Source organism: Talpa europaea, assembly GCF_964194135.1.
Source record: "Talpa europaea genome assembly, chromosome: 12".
Taxonomy (NCBI): domain Eukaryota; kingdom Metazoa; phylum Chordata; class Mammalia; order Eulipotyphla; family Talpidae; genus Talpa; species Talpa europaea.
This window is the reverse complement of record NC_140079.1, coordinates 68,292,196-68,306,757: the sequence shown is the minus strand read 5'-3', so window position 1 is coordinate 68,306,757 and position 14,562 is coordinate 68,292,196. Positions and strand designations below refer to the sequence as shown.

Here is a 14,562-nt window from a genome sequence, read left to right as displayed (position 1 = left end):
TCACTTTCAGTGTTTGGTTTGTGCCTCCTGGCAGCCAGCACTTCTAATGGCTAGAGGGGTCATTGTCCTTAGCCTTGGAGCAAGTTGCTGCCAGCACTTTGTCTTTAAAAACAGCAAAGTAGTGCTGCCCTCGGAGGAGGTGATAGAAAAACGCTTGCTGTGTGGCATCTCACCGGCTCAGGTTCACCTTGTCAAAGCGCCTGGTAATTCCAATTCAGTCCTTCTGTGCAGAAACTGAGCCCCCCCCCCCCCCCCAAGAGAATTCCCTTGAACTAGCTCTTCCTGGGGTGCTCAGGTGTGTCTGCTGCTGCCCCATTTTCTTCCTCGGTAATATTTGGAGGATAACTCTCTCCACCTCACAGGGCTTTTGAAAAGACCAAATGGGTTTACTATGTAACCAAGTCTGACAAAAAAGAAATGTTCCATAAACGTTACCCAGCGCTATGATTTATTTATCGATCGTGCACTTAGGGTCAGGCTCCGTGCTAACCTCCTTCCATATGCAGCGGATAAAGACCCTATTTCTGCTCCTGGAGTGACTAATAGTCTAACCTCGCAAGCTAAGGCAAGGAGGGGTGGTGAGTTAACATTTCCGATAGATCGTCCCTGCTCCCCTAAGAACCCCTCTCGCTGACTTCCTGCTCAATGTCCTGCGGCTCTTCGTCGGGGGCTCAGCTCCCACCTCGTCTCCATCAGGAGCTTGATCCAAGCTGTGGCCCTGGCATTTGCACACACTGTCTGTGAACGGGTATCGATCCGAAATGATGAACCGGTTTACAGCCCAACTGAATTGGGAACTTGCGGGAGTCCCGGGTGGCCAAGAAGGGTTTGAGGAGCTCGGAACTGCGGGGGCCGCAGCCACGCGCAGCAAATAGTTTCTGGGCGCTTCCTGCAGCGGGAGTGCAGACTGCGGTGCTTTTTTGGTCACAGGCGGTCGTGCGAGTGTCCAGGGAACAGCGTGCGAGCGCCGCGGTCCAGGTGGCGCGGAGATTTCCGCGGAGATCCGGCGGGGGCGCGAGGGCGCGAGAGGCCACCAGGCCAGTGCGCCTGGAGGTAGTAGATCCACTTGGAGGGGAGGAAACTTGGCTGGCCCGAGAGGTCGCCGCGGCGGAGGGCGCACCCCGCACTGGCCTCGAGGTGGGCCGAGCAGCCGGGCTGAAAAAGTGAGCCCGGCGGCCCCTCGGCAGATCGCGCTCCCAGCCCCCTCCCGACGCACTCCACCCTCTTCCCTTCGCCGCGCAAGCAGCGCGGCAGACCCTGTTGGAAAAGGCCGGATCCGCCCCGGCCAGGCAGGGCCCGCCTTGCATCCAGGACCCTGGGCCTCGTCTTCCCTTCTAGCCTGGGAGAAGCTTCTGACTCTCCAGTTTCCCAGAGGAGCGGCGCAGGCGGACAGGACGTCCCGAGAAGGCCGGCAGCCCGCGGCCACTTCCCGGCCCGGCCCGGCGCGCGGAGGAGCGGAGCCAGGGGCCGGCGCTGCCTCAGGCTCCCTCCCCCGCGCGCCGGAGCCGGGGCTCGCCGCTCGGGCTGCAGCTCCGAGGGCCTACGGTTTCCCCGACCCCAACTTCCCCCGGCGCTTCGCAACTTCGTTCCAGTTCGGCTGCGGGAAGCGAGCGCGCCCATCAGGTAAGGCGAGCTGCGCGTCCATGGCTCCAGCTCGGGCGGGCTTGTTTCCGAAAGTTGATTTGAAATGCATCCAAGAGTGAGCTGAGCCAGCCGCGGCTCCTCCCCGAGGCGACTTCTTTGCTCCCGCAGACATTCCCGGCACCGCCGACCCGCGGGAGGACCTCCCCGCGCGCCCCACGCGCCCGCCCCCGCGCGCCCCCGGCAGACCTCCGAGCCTAGAGCCGGGAGCAGGCGGGACGCTGTCCGGGTCGCTTACTGCGCCCCTACACGGCCGGGGCAGGTGAGGGACGCGACGGGACGGGTCGGGGCGTGGACTGTAGACCCTGTACTCCAGCGTGCCAGACCGGGCCCAGTGCGGGAGAGCCCCATTCTTTTATCCCTCACTTCACTCCAGTAGCTGGTTTCCCGCAGAGACGTCCCTGGGGCCCACTTTAGTGTAGGTTGGGGCGGAGTCCGACTAGGGATGGGAAACCTGGGCTGGGGACGGGGTGAGGGGGTGGGGAGCAGGGAAGGAAGAAACGCAGTTGGGGGGCGGAGGCCTAAGTACATAACGCGGTGACTTCGGGTGAAATCAGATCAGTCCGAGCAATTCCCGGTGACTCTTCTCTCTCCCCCAACCCATACTTCTAACTGGACTCTACCCTTCGGCTTGTTCAGGTCTCCTTCCGCTCTTTCCCAGGAGTGCGGCTGCTGCGCGCGCGGCATCCCACAGGACACAGACGCCAGCAGCATCGTGTCCTCTCCCCTGCAGGTCCTCCCCGCCCGGCCTGAACATGCTGGACGGCCTGAAGATGGAGGAGAACTTCCAAAGCGCCATCGAGACCTCGGCCCCCTTCTCCTCGCTGCTGGGTGAGTATTTGGGCTTTGCACCTCGGGCGCACCCTCTTTTAGCCAGACCCCAGCTATGAGGCCCGGGCTTGCCCGGATTCTGTCGGTCATGGGGGAGCAGCTGGGGGTGCTCCCAGTTTCCTATACGCAGTTGAACCCAACTCCTCATTCCCCGTGGGTCCATCCTGCTTCAAACCAACAAGCTTCCCCTGGCCTCGCGCGCGCGCCGGGCACCGAATTCCCTAAAGCCGTGAGGGGCAGGCAAGCTGCTCGCTGGCGTCTGAGTGGCAAGTGATTAAAAATACCCTGGGCTGGATTTTTAATCACAGTGCTGATCGACGTCTCCTAAATGCTCTCCTCTTCTTGGAGGCCTCGGGCGAGCCTCTGAAACCCGAGGCCCGGAGCGCCCAAGTTCGCTGCGGCTTCTCGCCCCCACCGAAACTGCAGCCCCAATCTCAGCTTCGGGCACCGCCGAGAGGCTTTTCCGGGCCGGTGGGCAGCGCCGCGCGGGGATTAGCCGGCGCGGCGGGACCCTCCCCTCGACTTTAATTAACTGGAGCCGGATCTCGGGTCCGGCGGGTTCTCCCCACCTCCCTATCCGCTTCGCAGAGACAGCGGAGGGACAGCGAGCCAACCACCTCGACGGACGGCTCACACGCAGGGCTTTCAGAGTCGAAGCCAGGGATTCCCACCACCCCCTTCATCCACCCTGCACAGACCTCTGGTGCTTTCAAGTTTGGGAAGCGAGTATACGCAATTCTTTTAGGGAGAGGAAATTTTCGTTTTGTCTTTTTAAACCTCTTGCCACTTTCTCTCCGAAACTCGGAACAGCTAGAGAAGGGAAGGCGGAGGATGAGACAGGTCCTCAGGGGAATAAATCCGTATCCCGAAAGGAATGACCCCCACCCCACCCCTAACTCCCTAGACGAAACGAAATCACGCTCTCAGTGTCCCCCCTTTTCCGCCGAGCATTCAGGAAGGTCCCGGCTGCACACAGCCTGGGAAGAGCCTGGGGTCAGAGCTGCTGCTGCCCTGGCGCCTAGCGCGCGAACTTCTGCAATCGACGGCGGTACCACCGATCACTCTGTGCGCTCCCCCGGCCTGCGTCCTCTCCCGGCGGCCAGAGCTTGGCAGTGGATACCGAGACAGGCCGAAGGAATAGAGAATTTTAACACGGAGAACAATCGTGCTGCTTTTTCCTTGACACACCTGTCTGTGCCACGAAGCGACCTGCCCGCACATGAGCCAGTGGCCCGTTCTTCCAAAAGGGAAGCCTCAGGAATGTAGCAGGGAAACGAGGAAGGGTCAGGCCCTTTGGGACACTGCGCACTAGAGTACTGTTACTGGGGACAAGGACTTCTTTAAGTAGCTGTGAAATGTGCCCATAAAAGCTGCCAAGCGCGCGCCCCCCTTCCCAAGAAGCCCGCAAAACAGACAATTCAAGGGATAGGACAGTAGATTCCCTGTTTGCACCGAGTCGGGTTTGGGTCGGTTTCGCCCTCACGCGTGACTTGAGCGCGCTAGATTCCCGGAATCCTAGCCCGGGCACTTCGCTGCGTCTCCGCGCCCTGCGCCCCCGCCTCATTTCTTTTTATTTTGATGCTTCTCAATTATGAAAAATCCATCTGCAATTTGCACACCAGCCAAGAAGCAGCAGTTTGGGATTCATTGGTTTGAACAATGGAATTTGCCTGGAACGAGGCGGTCTTTATCTGTTCGCACAGGACATTTTAGGAAGAAAAAATTTTTGAAAGCTTTCCTTATAAAAAATAGAACAGAATCGCATTTTTAACAGAAGAAGGAAACTAATTTTTTTACACACTCACAATTTAAAAAATAGTCAATAGAAACGAGCATAGTAAATGATTTAATACAAGGTAAACCTGGGATCACACATTTATTTGTAGTCTAATTTTACAGAATCGGAGTCCCTTTATGTGCATACCTGTGTAGGTTTGATACTTAAAGCCCACTTATTGATTTCCCCTCCCCTCCTCTGGTAGAATTTAAACTTTCCCACATAATGCCTGTTTATTAGAAATGCACTTGGTTTGATTTGTCTCTGCTTTCCAAATTCGGCTTGATTAGCAGGGGGTGCTTGGGGTGGGGGTTTGGGGGGGGATCCTTGGGTGTGGAGTGATCAGAAGCAGGTATCTGTGGGGTTTGGCTGGGATTCCGGGGGTCGGCACTCTCACCGAGAACATCTATTGCTGCTATAGGCAGAGCGGTGAGCCCCAAGTCTGTCTGCGAGGGCTGTCAACGGGTCATCTCAGACAGGTTTCTGCTGCGGCTCAACGACAGCTTCTGGCATGAACAGTGCGTGCAGTGTGCCTCCTGCAAAGAGCCCCTGGAGACCACCTGCTTCTATAGGGACAAGAAACTCTACTGCAAGTACGACTACGAGAAGTAAGTGCCCGTGCCCGTGCGAGCGTGCCCCACACACTGGCATCAGCGCGCGCTGATTTGTTTCCCATCAGCTTCTGGAAAGCCCAAGAGGCACTCGCATACCCACTGATGCAGAACTCCTGTTCACCCCAAAGTCCCTCCCTGCCCCTCCCCCCACCACTGCGGTGCCAAAAATTTGCACTGTTGAGCCCAATCCCAAGTCAGGCCCCACAAACCTGGAACAGTGGCTCCCCATCAATCATGGTATGCTCGCCTAGGTTTCAGTCTTCCCTGGCACCTACCCCGACTTGGCCATTACCAGAGGACAATAATTTGTGGATGCGCTGATCCCATCAGGCTTGTTTCCCAGCCCCAGATCCCTCCTTTCTCCTTCACTAGAGAGACTCTCTCCCCTCTCCATTCCCAGTTTCCTTTAGCTACCTGCACCACCCAAGTGCTTTAATCAGCGCCTTAACTGATTGATCCCATGACTTTGATTCTTGGTGCTTTCCTGCTTGACGCTGTCCACCACGATCCCGGACAGATTGCACTCAGAAATGGTTCAGTGACATACCCCCCATTTGTTTGTTTGCTTTTTCTCTTGCTGTATCTCTCCTTTTTCCATCCCTTTTGCCAAAACCCTGGGGACAGGGGCCCTTAGGGCAGAAGTTGGGGTCTGACTTGCAGCTCCTCCCCTTCCTCCCTGATTCACCTCTGGGCATGTATTTCTGCCACCCAGCAGGTTCAGTTCTCTCCTTTCGGGGAACTTCTTGGTGTAGGAGAGGAGAATTAGGAGGCAGGTTTTTATTTGAAAATGGATGTTTCAGTTTGTAGATTTCTGTGATGCCCAGTCTGCTGAGGACAGGGAATCGTGTCGGCGTGCATTTCCTGGTTTCCACCTGGCAGACTTGGCTGTTGCTTAGTGGAATTGCTTAGTCCCTCTTCCTCTAGGAGAGGGAACTATTTTCCTTCTCAAAATGCATAGTTAATAGGGATTCTGTCTTCGAAGGGCCATGGAGGATATTGAAGGAAAGAAAGGCATTTTGAACGGGACCTGTATTTGTGCACCAGGACTGTTATATGGGGCAGAGTGGCATGAGCAGAACTCTACTTATGTCACTGGGGAATATAGGGGGCAGCACTATGTGAGGATGGAGGGAAAGTCAGTGCACATGAAACGCAGTTTCTGTCTTATTATTAAAAACACACAATGGAGAGGGTGTGCAGCTCTTGTATAACAAAGAGCATCATGGAAGAACCCAAATGTGTTCTTTTCCTTGTTGCCTAGGCTATGAGGTCTACTAAACCCGACAGGGCTGCTAGCACTAGTGACCACACACATGCAGAATTCTTTCTGCTACTCGGTGCTCCTTTGCAATCGTTGACTTGAATTTTACTCCCATGTGGAAAGAGTACCAGCATCTTTTTGTTTGGGAAATATAACAACATTTTTCAGCACTCAACTCCTCCCCTGTCCCCAATGGTCCATTTTGGGTAAGTCATACAAGACAGAAATATATAAGAACTGAAAATGCCATTTCACAAAGTGGTAACTACAGTTAACATTTTTAAAAGAAGAGATACCGGTATCTGCTCTGGGTTGTCTGTCTCCAGTCATGGTCTCTGAGTGAAAAGTGCGATTTTTAGGTAATTAAGTAGATTTTGCCCACACGACAGCAAGTCTCACCTTTGGATAAAGCTTCTGGTTGATCGCTTGCTGCTTTTTTTCCTCTCTGGCTTTTCATCTGCAGGTTTGGGGATTGTGGAGACCCAGTCTTTATCTTTCTGCTTATAGATTACTGAAATGTCCACATCCTTCAGGCACGACACTAGCAAATTCAAAAGTATTGGAGCTTAGGAAAGGATTTGGGTTGTGAATTTCTATTCTGTTTGTTAAAAAAAAAATCAGGAATCAAAGAAGGCTTTAGGGTCAACACAGCTGTCTGGCTGCTCAAATCTTCTTTAAGGAAGTCAGGCTGTGTCAAGAGGAGAAGAAACAGTTGTTGTAAAGTACTTAACACAACAATGTCCCTTCCATTTCAGCCCTCCAGGTTTGGCGCAGTTTGGGCTTATTAGCCCACTAGGGTCAGTTCTGCCTCACAAAGCTATTTCTGCAAAGGGAAAATTGCAGGGATCAACTTGCCAGCTGTTGGCCGGCACCGAGATTTTATAAGAGGAGTGAGAGCTACATTGTTCAGGGAGGTGTTGATATCACAATGAGGAGTTTTCATTTGGATTTTAACATATATTTTGGAAACAGGAATGTCTATAGTGGTGTTGCTTTAGACTGGTATGATATCAGCACTGGTCCATGCTCAACCCTCAGTTGTTTTTCCAGATGAATTGTATTCTTTTTTTCCTCCTCCAGTCCCCATCCCAGCTGCATTCTTGCAACAAAATTGGAGTCATAATGTATTTGATAACCATAATGGTATCAGTCTGCGTGCTAGATGCTATAGGAGAGAAAGGAAAGGTTTGTTTCAGTATTAGGCTCAAAACAAATTCCTATATTAGCAAGATTTTATCAGTGTTTCTTCATGCAAGGCACTGGGCTAGGTCATAAAAGAATATCAAGAAAAAGGCTCAGAGCCTGCCTGCAGGAGGCTGATAGCCTGGCATGCTTTTCATCTGTGTTATCCTAACTATCAAGTATTTCTGCTTGAATTGAAGTTATTCAGAATAACTAGCTGTCTATCCAACACAGAAGGATATAATCCAGTTTTAAATAATATTCAAGAAGCAGAGAGAACACTTTTCCTCTTTTACAACTATATTTGTAAAAATAATTTTGCTCCTCTTTGTGCATCTTTTTATAATTTAAGGCCCAGAAGAGGCAAATGGAAAGGAAAGTGAGATAGGAGTTAAAGGGGTGGGATACTGATGATGGTAAATTATGGAGCAGTTCATCCAAATCAATATTCAGGCAGTGTCCTTGTCTCCAAAATTCACAAAGTTCAAATGTCATTTCTACAATTAAAATGAAAGGATAACTAATGTGAGGCGGTGGTCATAACATTAATAAAGTGAGTTTATCATATTTATTTTATCCATTTGCATGTGCAGTTTTGGCTGTTGGGCAACTTTGCATTTGAATTATTAGCTGTTTATTCCTGGTGACAGTCAGTTAAAAAGTGAAAATTCTATTCTATCAACCAGTTACACCTTTATGATGTCAAACACCATGTTTGTCTAATGAAAAAAAATGGAATTGACAATGGCATCTTAGACACACAGCCACTCATGTGAAAACTTGGGGGTGTTTTGTTAGATCTTTGTCTCATACACTGTAACACCCTTAGGAATAATTTATCTTCTGATTATCTAAAAAAGTAGACATTTAAGGCTGGAGTGTAGAAAACTGATTTATGAATGTCTAGAAATTAAGAACTAAAGATGACCTTTATTGCTCTAGACATGTCATCAAAAGAAAACAGCAAGTTCAGTGGGATGATACATTTCTCGAATGAAGCTGCACCATGTCACATAAAACTAGGAGGCTCTAGGTGTGAATGTTTAAAGGCTGGATTCAACAGTTTTCAACATTCCTGAAAGTTAGCAGACAACCAAAATATATTTCAGCCTAGGGGGACTTCTATTTATATAACTGATGGTCCATATTGAACTGAATCCTCCTTGAGCTGGTGAGTTTGGAGTTTTCCCTGAATTTGTTCCAAGCAAATATTGTAGCTGGGTTTAAGTCAGACACAGAAGAGGCTGCTGAATAATGGGGATGTGGTAATACAATAGATAATTAAGCCTTCTGGAAGGAATCCCACATTTAAATCAAGTTTATATTGTTCTTTTCATGTGCCTGGCGGCCCCATGCATCAGACGGGACCCTCTGCCCTCACATGTGAAGTTTATCATTATCCCTTAGATTGTTCTGGACATCCTAGGAGCAGTGTGGGATAGTCCTGCTGTCATCAGGGCTGTTCTTATAACATCATAACTCCCCACATGTCAGCAAATCGCAGGCCTTGGGAAACCTCGCCTCTGAGGACCCGTCCGGGTTTTTTCCCCTTGCTTTGAAGCAGACCAATTTTCTGAAGAAAAAGACGGAGATGGAGCAAAGTGCTTGTCACACTTAAAGCTTTCTCTGTATATTTCTTTCAACCTGCTGATTGGCAGCCCCGAGGGGAAAATGGCAGAGGTAATGATCTCCATTAGGCCCAGTAATGAACTAATTCTGCATTTTATTAAGGTAGTGGAGGCTATGTGTGTGTGTGTGTGTAGGGAGAAGAGTTAGTTTGGCTTCATTACTCTGACGCTATTTGGTGCTCAAAATTGGGCATGCAGTTACTCACAAAAGAAGTCCACATAAGAAATGACAGAACCAATGGTTAGATTTTTGCTCTACTTTATCTTCTGTTGGCCTTGCTCCTGGCATAATAAAATTTAAGGAATATAAAAATCAAACATAGCTAGGTAATAAATCGATGTCTGCGTTCAATTGCAGGGGGGCTTAGCTCCGGATAAGCACCGTCCATGGCTGTGGTGTGTTTGTGCAGACCGACTTATCTTTTTTTTTTTTTAGAGGGTGATTGAAAACAGTCCTTGCTCAGAGGTGTTTTCTCTTTTTATATGTATTGGTCCCTGGGTAGGGCTTTCTTGGAGCCTAAGACTTAAATTTTTGAAATAAAATTAGATAGCAGGAGTAGATATTAATAGTATTCTGGGGATTAGATATGAACATTGCTTTTCAGAGGAGGCTTGTGGGATTCTTTTGATCCTTACATAAAGGGAGCACATTTTTAAAAAAAGTTTTTATTCAGTCTGGTTTTACATACGGCAGAGTTCTGGGACTTTTTTCATACCCCCAGCTAAGGAGTTGCTTTTGCTCTTCAGATTTCAGTGATAGGAGTTTTTCTGATCATCATTTGTCTCGCTTTTTAGTTTCATTTTTCTTACTTGGTATTATTCGCACTTTTGTGTTAACCAAAGTACTGTACTCATTTTAGAGGGGGGTGTCTTAATTTTTGCTTTTTAATTCCGGGAGGTTTTTTTTTTTTTTTTTCCGATAATGAGTAGGCATTGCTTCTTTAATGAGAACAATTCCATTTATTAAACGATCAGATTGTTATTTTTATGGTCAAAGAAATGATTTGGATCATGTTTAGAAGTGAGAAAACAGACAAGGATTTAGAATACTGACTATATTGCTAGAAATTTACTACAGCTGTTAGAGTAAATGCATATTATAGAATGTCATTTTTTTAAAAAAATAAATTTTATTTTTATGTTCCCCATACAATTGCAACCCCCTTATTTTGACCCCAATCCCTCTCCTCCACACCCCCCATTCCCCATAGAGTGTCTCTGGTTCATAGTTTTTTGTTGATTTTGATTTTCACTTTCTTATAGTTATAGAATGTCATTTTTGAATGTCAAGTTCACATTAACTGATATTGAATCACATTAACATTGATTATGAAGCACAATTGTGCAACTCTGGGAATGTATTAGGGGGAAAAATGTACAATCACAGCCAGCGTAGAAAAATTTAAAAATAGTTTCTGCTTCAGCTGGAATTTTAGCTTTTTTGCTTTTCCATTTTTGTTTTTTTGCCATTTTTCTAACATGTACCTTTTAAGAGAGGAGTTCTTAGCAGAACTTTTGCAGGATGAGATCAGGATGCTTAGGAGCTGTGTGGAGCAGGCCCCGGCTCCTACCCTCTCAGAAAATTTCCTATAGGGAAGCCTGGTCCTTTTTGCAGCATGTATCGTGTCCCCCTAGAGTACCTTATATGTTTTTCTGGAAGTCTCTTAGCAACACGTAGAACAGTGTTGTTGCCAGCAGCCTCTTCAGATTTGGTTTGATCAGATTTTCAGGAGCAAACTGCAGAAAAGATTCAAGAGAAAATTTTTATCGCTAGGGGACAGAGAAATGGGTTCCTTTTCTTCCTTTGTGCCTGTTTTCTGAAACTGACAGAGAAATTGGCTTGGTGCTGTATAGATTTACATTCATCCCCAGTCTCCTTGCCTAGCATTGTGTGGGCTGTTTTATCAACTAGAATTAGTTATGTTATCATTGACCACTGTCGGCTGTAGCTTTGAGCCGCTTCGTCGTGTATTAAATGAAACCAAGCCAACCGTCTTGCTGAAATGAAGCAAGCACTCTCCAAATGTCAAATTGTTATTTCAGTAAAGCACAATTATCTTTCTCTATATTTTTAACCAAGATGAAATTAATAAAATCACTCTGGTCCTGGCATTAATTAGCAGGGGGATTAGAGCTATACCGGCTGAAAGGAGGTGTAAACACTGTAATCTTGCTACATGCTTGTTTTCACACTACTGAAAATAAATAAAATGAGACTTAGGATAAGGATTAAGTTTCTTTTGGCATTAGATGGCAGATGCGATTGGAATGCAGCAGAAATACTAAAGTATTAGGGGAGATATTATGGAAGGAATAAAACCGTGGTCTTCCCTCCGTTTGCTACCTTGTGGGTGTCTTCGGTCTGAACACAAATAGCCCCATCTGGGTAGTTAAAAAAGGATTTTACCAATCCACCTCTGTGCTGTTCTTTTCAGTTGTGAACCAAGGCAACCGAGTCGTCTGTAGAGCTTGTCACCTGGCTGCCATGCTTGGATGAGCTCGAATTTAATGAAATCATGGCCAGATCCCCCATGATTGCACCATCATGTCATAACAACTAAAAATACAAAATGGACTGTGCTTTTCCTAGTCTTTTAGCTGAAATCACATCAAAGAATTTGGTCTCTTCCAGACTTTCCTGATTCCACTTAAGGGATCCTATTTTTGGATAACAGTATGTTTGGCTTTCTGATTTTCCAGGCCTAGTATCTCTTTACCCTATTAGATTTATGTCTCATCATCATTATCAAATAATGGACAAGCCCTGATAGATGCCTGGTCACTATGGGTTGGATTACCTTGTCTCATAGGCCCGATTAAACTCTGTTCATGTCAGAAAATAGCTCTAGCTTCCAGCATTGCTGGGAATGGACCATATGCCATAGCTAGACTTCACATCTGGCCCTGTCCCCTTCTGCTTCCCCTTCACTCCCCCATGCCCTGTGGAATTTTATTAACTTGACTCCTGCAAGCATAAGATATTACTTAAACACCATCTCATCAATGGCTTCATTTTTTTTTCCCCCAGGCCGACCTTATGGACTGTTAGTCCTCTTGCTTCTCTCACTTGGAGAAAACTAATTAGTCTTTTAGATGCACAAAACAATAGTTCTGTCATATGGCCACGCAGTGACAGAACAGGACTTGGCTCAGTATTTGGTGAGGGGTATAGGGACCCATGACCACATTCTTTGGGTGACTGTTCAGGCCTCTGAGCGTCTTTTTGCATGTGCCAGGCACTTTATGGATGCTGGGGTATGCCCTGCTAATATAGGTGGGTGTTTTTTGATGGAGCAGAGAAATGTCTGAGTCTGATGCTCTCCTCAGTGAGCCAGGAGAGGGAGTTGTCAGTGCAAAGCTGGCTGGCATTTTCATAGGATAGAGAGACATCACTTATTCTCTATTTTTGCTTCTTTTCCAGCCTGGAAAGAACAGTCCTTTATCTCTTCAGCTCCAGGTTCTGGTGCTGCAGAGAGAAGGGGCTTGTGAGCAGTCTTCTCTCCTGGGTTCACCCGCCCCACCCCACCCCTGCCACCCCCCCCAGTCCCCCCCACCTTCCCCAACCCCCTACCCCCCCCCACTCCCCCCTTTACCTTGCAGCCACTCTGTGACTTACAATACTGCTGCCTCCTCCTCCCTAGCAAGCCTCAGGAACCTTTAAAAGGATTTTTCAAAACAAAACAAAACACCCCCTCCTGAACTCCAGATTAGCCTCTTAAGCTCATTAAAGTTCCTTTAAATACCAAAATGTTGGGCTCCTGGGGATTCTCCCCACAAACCATATTTTCATTCTTAACATTGTTGTCATTCACTGTGCAACAGATTAGGGCCTGTGCCCCCAGGGCCCAGAAATGGTCCCCTCTGTCTCTGCAGGACGGTCCCAATATGTCTTCTTTTGAGTGCTTGGACAGCTTGAGCCTGGGTGAGAGCTGATGCTGCTTGGTTTGGGGGGCCCCAGCTCAGGGTGGAGAAGAGGTTGATGTTTCTAGAGGCAGGATGGAATCTTTCAGAAGTGGGAGTGTAGAAGGTGGGCTTGTATAGATTTCAGCAGCTTGTCTGGCCCTGGGCCCTCTCCCAGTGTGGAGAGAGCCAGGTGTGTTGAGTCTCTGAGGGCCTGGATGGACAGAGCTGTCCTTGCTCTGGAGAGTCAAGGTGGCTTTGGAGACCCTTTTTTTAAAAAAAAAAAATTTATTTTATTTATTTATGCGTACAAGAGCTGGGGTACAGGCCAGAGGTGCGGGGCCATGAAAGGATTCACCAGACACAGAGTGGGGAGCAGAACAGGCAGATCTACTGAAATACACTGCTGAGGGGAGCAGGGGATGAGACAGAAGAGGTCTGCTGTGCCATGGGGGTCAGCTCCCTGGCTAGGGATTGAACTCATGCTGCAGTGGCTGCTGATAGCCTGATAGAGCTGAGACTAACCCCTGTGCCATCAGGGAGGCCCAGGAAGGCCCTTTTGTCTGAGACCCAATAGACACAGGGAAACAGAGACCCAGTTTCCGTTCATCCCCCAGGCACTGCTGGTCCATCACAGTCCAGAGGTGGATTTTTCTGGCCACCTGCCTTTTGCCCAATACTCTCCTTTACTTTAGCCTCCTTCCCAAAAAGCCTCTTTAATGCATCCCACCCCCTCTCTGTCATTTCAGGCTTCCTTCCCTAAAGCTGGCTCTTGGGGAGAGCTTTCTGGTTTTGACAGTGGAACAAATCCTTTTTAACATAACCATCCAGAGTTTCCTCCCCTGCTGCTGGCTCCCCCTCACCCCTCTCCTCCTACCCCTCCTTACATTGTGGCAGGGATTCCTTTGTGCATGCATCCCTGGTAGGCACGCACAATGACAGCCGCCATCTTCACAGGGAGGCAGGCATCGCTCTTCGGAGATGAGAACCAGTTGGCAGTGCCATGAGTAGACATTGGAAATCCAAAGGGGAGGAACATCCCGGGAGATAATTCCTGCATCTCTTTGACTGGAACTTCCTGGGTTGCTACACCTCTCTTCCCCTGGGGCTCTATGCACCTGGAGTCCCTGTACTCCACCATAGCACTGGCTGCCCAGGAATGCTTTCAGGATCTCAGCTCAGCCTTGTTGTCTTCTTGCTTGTTTTCTGATCTAAACCATCTTGTGACCTTTTACATTTCAAATTACCCCATGTGCAGGCTGAAGCTTGCTCTTAGGTAGCTGTGATATTGGAGAGGGTAGTATGAAAGTGTTCACACTGGGATGTGTATGATAATGTGATATTCTTCCAAAGATACTTTTTGATGGGAGGGTTTTCAGTCAATAGTAGAATATTCTGGCCCTAGAATGGGATCAGTAAAGGAGCGACGTTTGGACTGCATACAAATACCTCTTTATAGGTCATATTCCTAGTTGTCTCTGACATTGGCCTTGATTACACACACACACCTTTCCTGCTGGGTTTTGCCTTCTTTGTGCTCTGTTATTGTCTGGGGGTCTTCTGTTTCAAAAGCCAATGTTGAGAGATGGAAGAGGGTTTAGCCAGCTGGATATGAATGCTTTGGGCACTATACCCAATCTTCGTTAATGGAAAAATAATTTGAACTTATGTCCTCCATCAAGAGATGTCCAAAAAACACTCTCCTTATCTATACAAAGGAATATAATA

General features: G+C 48.2%; 1 protein-coding gene across 1 annotated transcript in view; it reads left to right on the top strand.

The window, feature by feature from the left end:
- Nucleotides 1-2,396: 2,396 nt before the first annotated feature.
- Nucleotides 2,397-14,562, top strand: part of LMX1A (LIM homeobox transcription factor 1 alpha) — a gene marked incomplete at both ends in the record, with an annotated part of 145,494 nt that continues 133,328 nt past the window's right edge. The window contains 2 exons of the mRNA XM_084249158.1: nt 2,397-2,476; nt 4,675-4,857. Coding sequence (XP_084105284.1) covers nt 2,397-2,476; nt 4,675-4,857 — 263 coding nt within the window. The remainder of the gene's footprint in view (nt 2,477-4,674; nt 4,858-14,562) is intronic.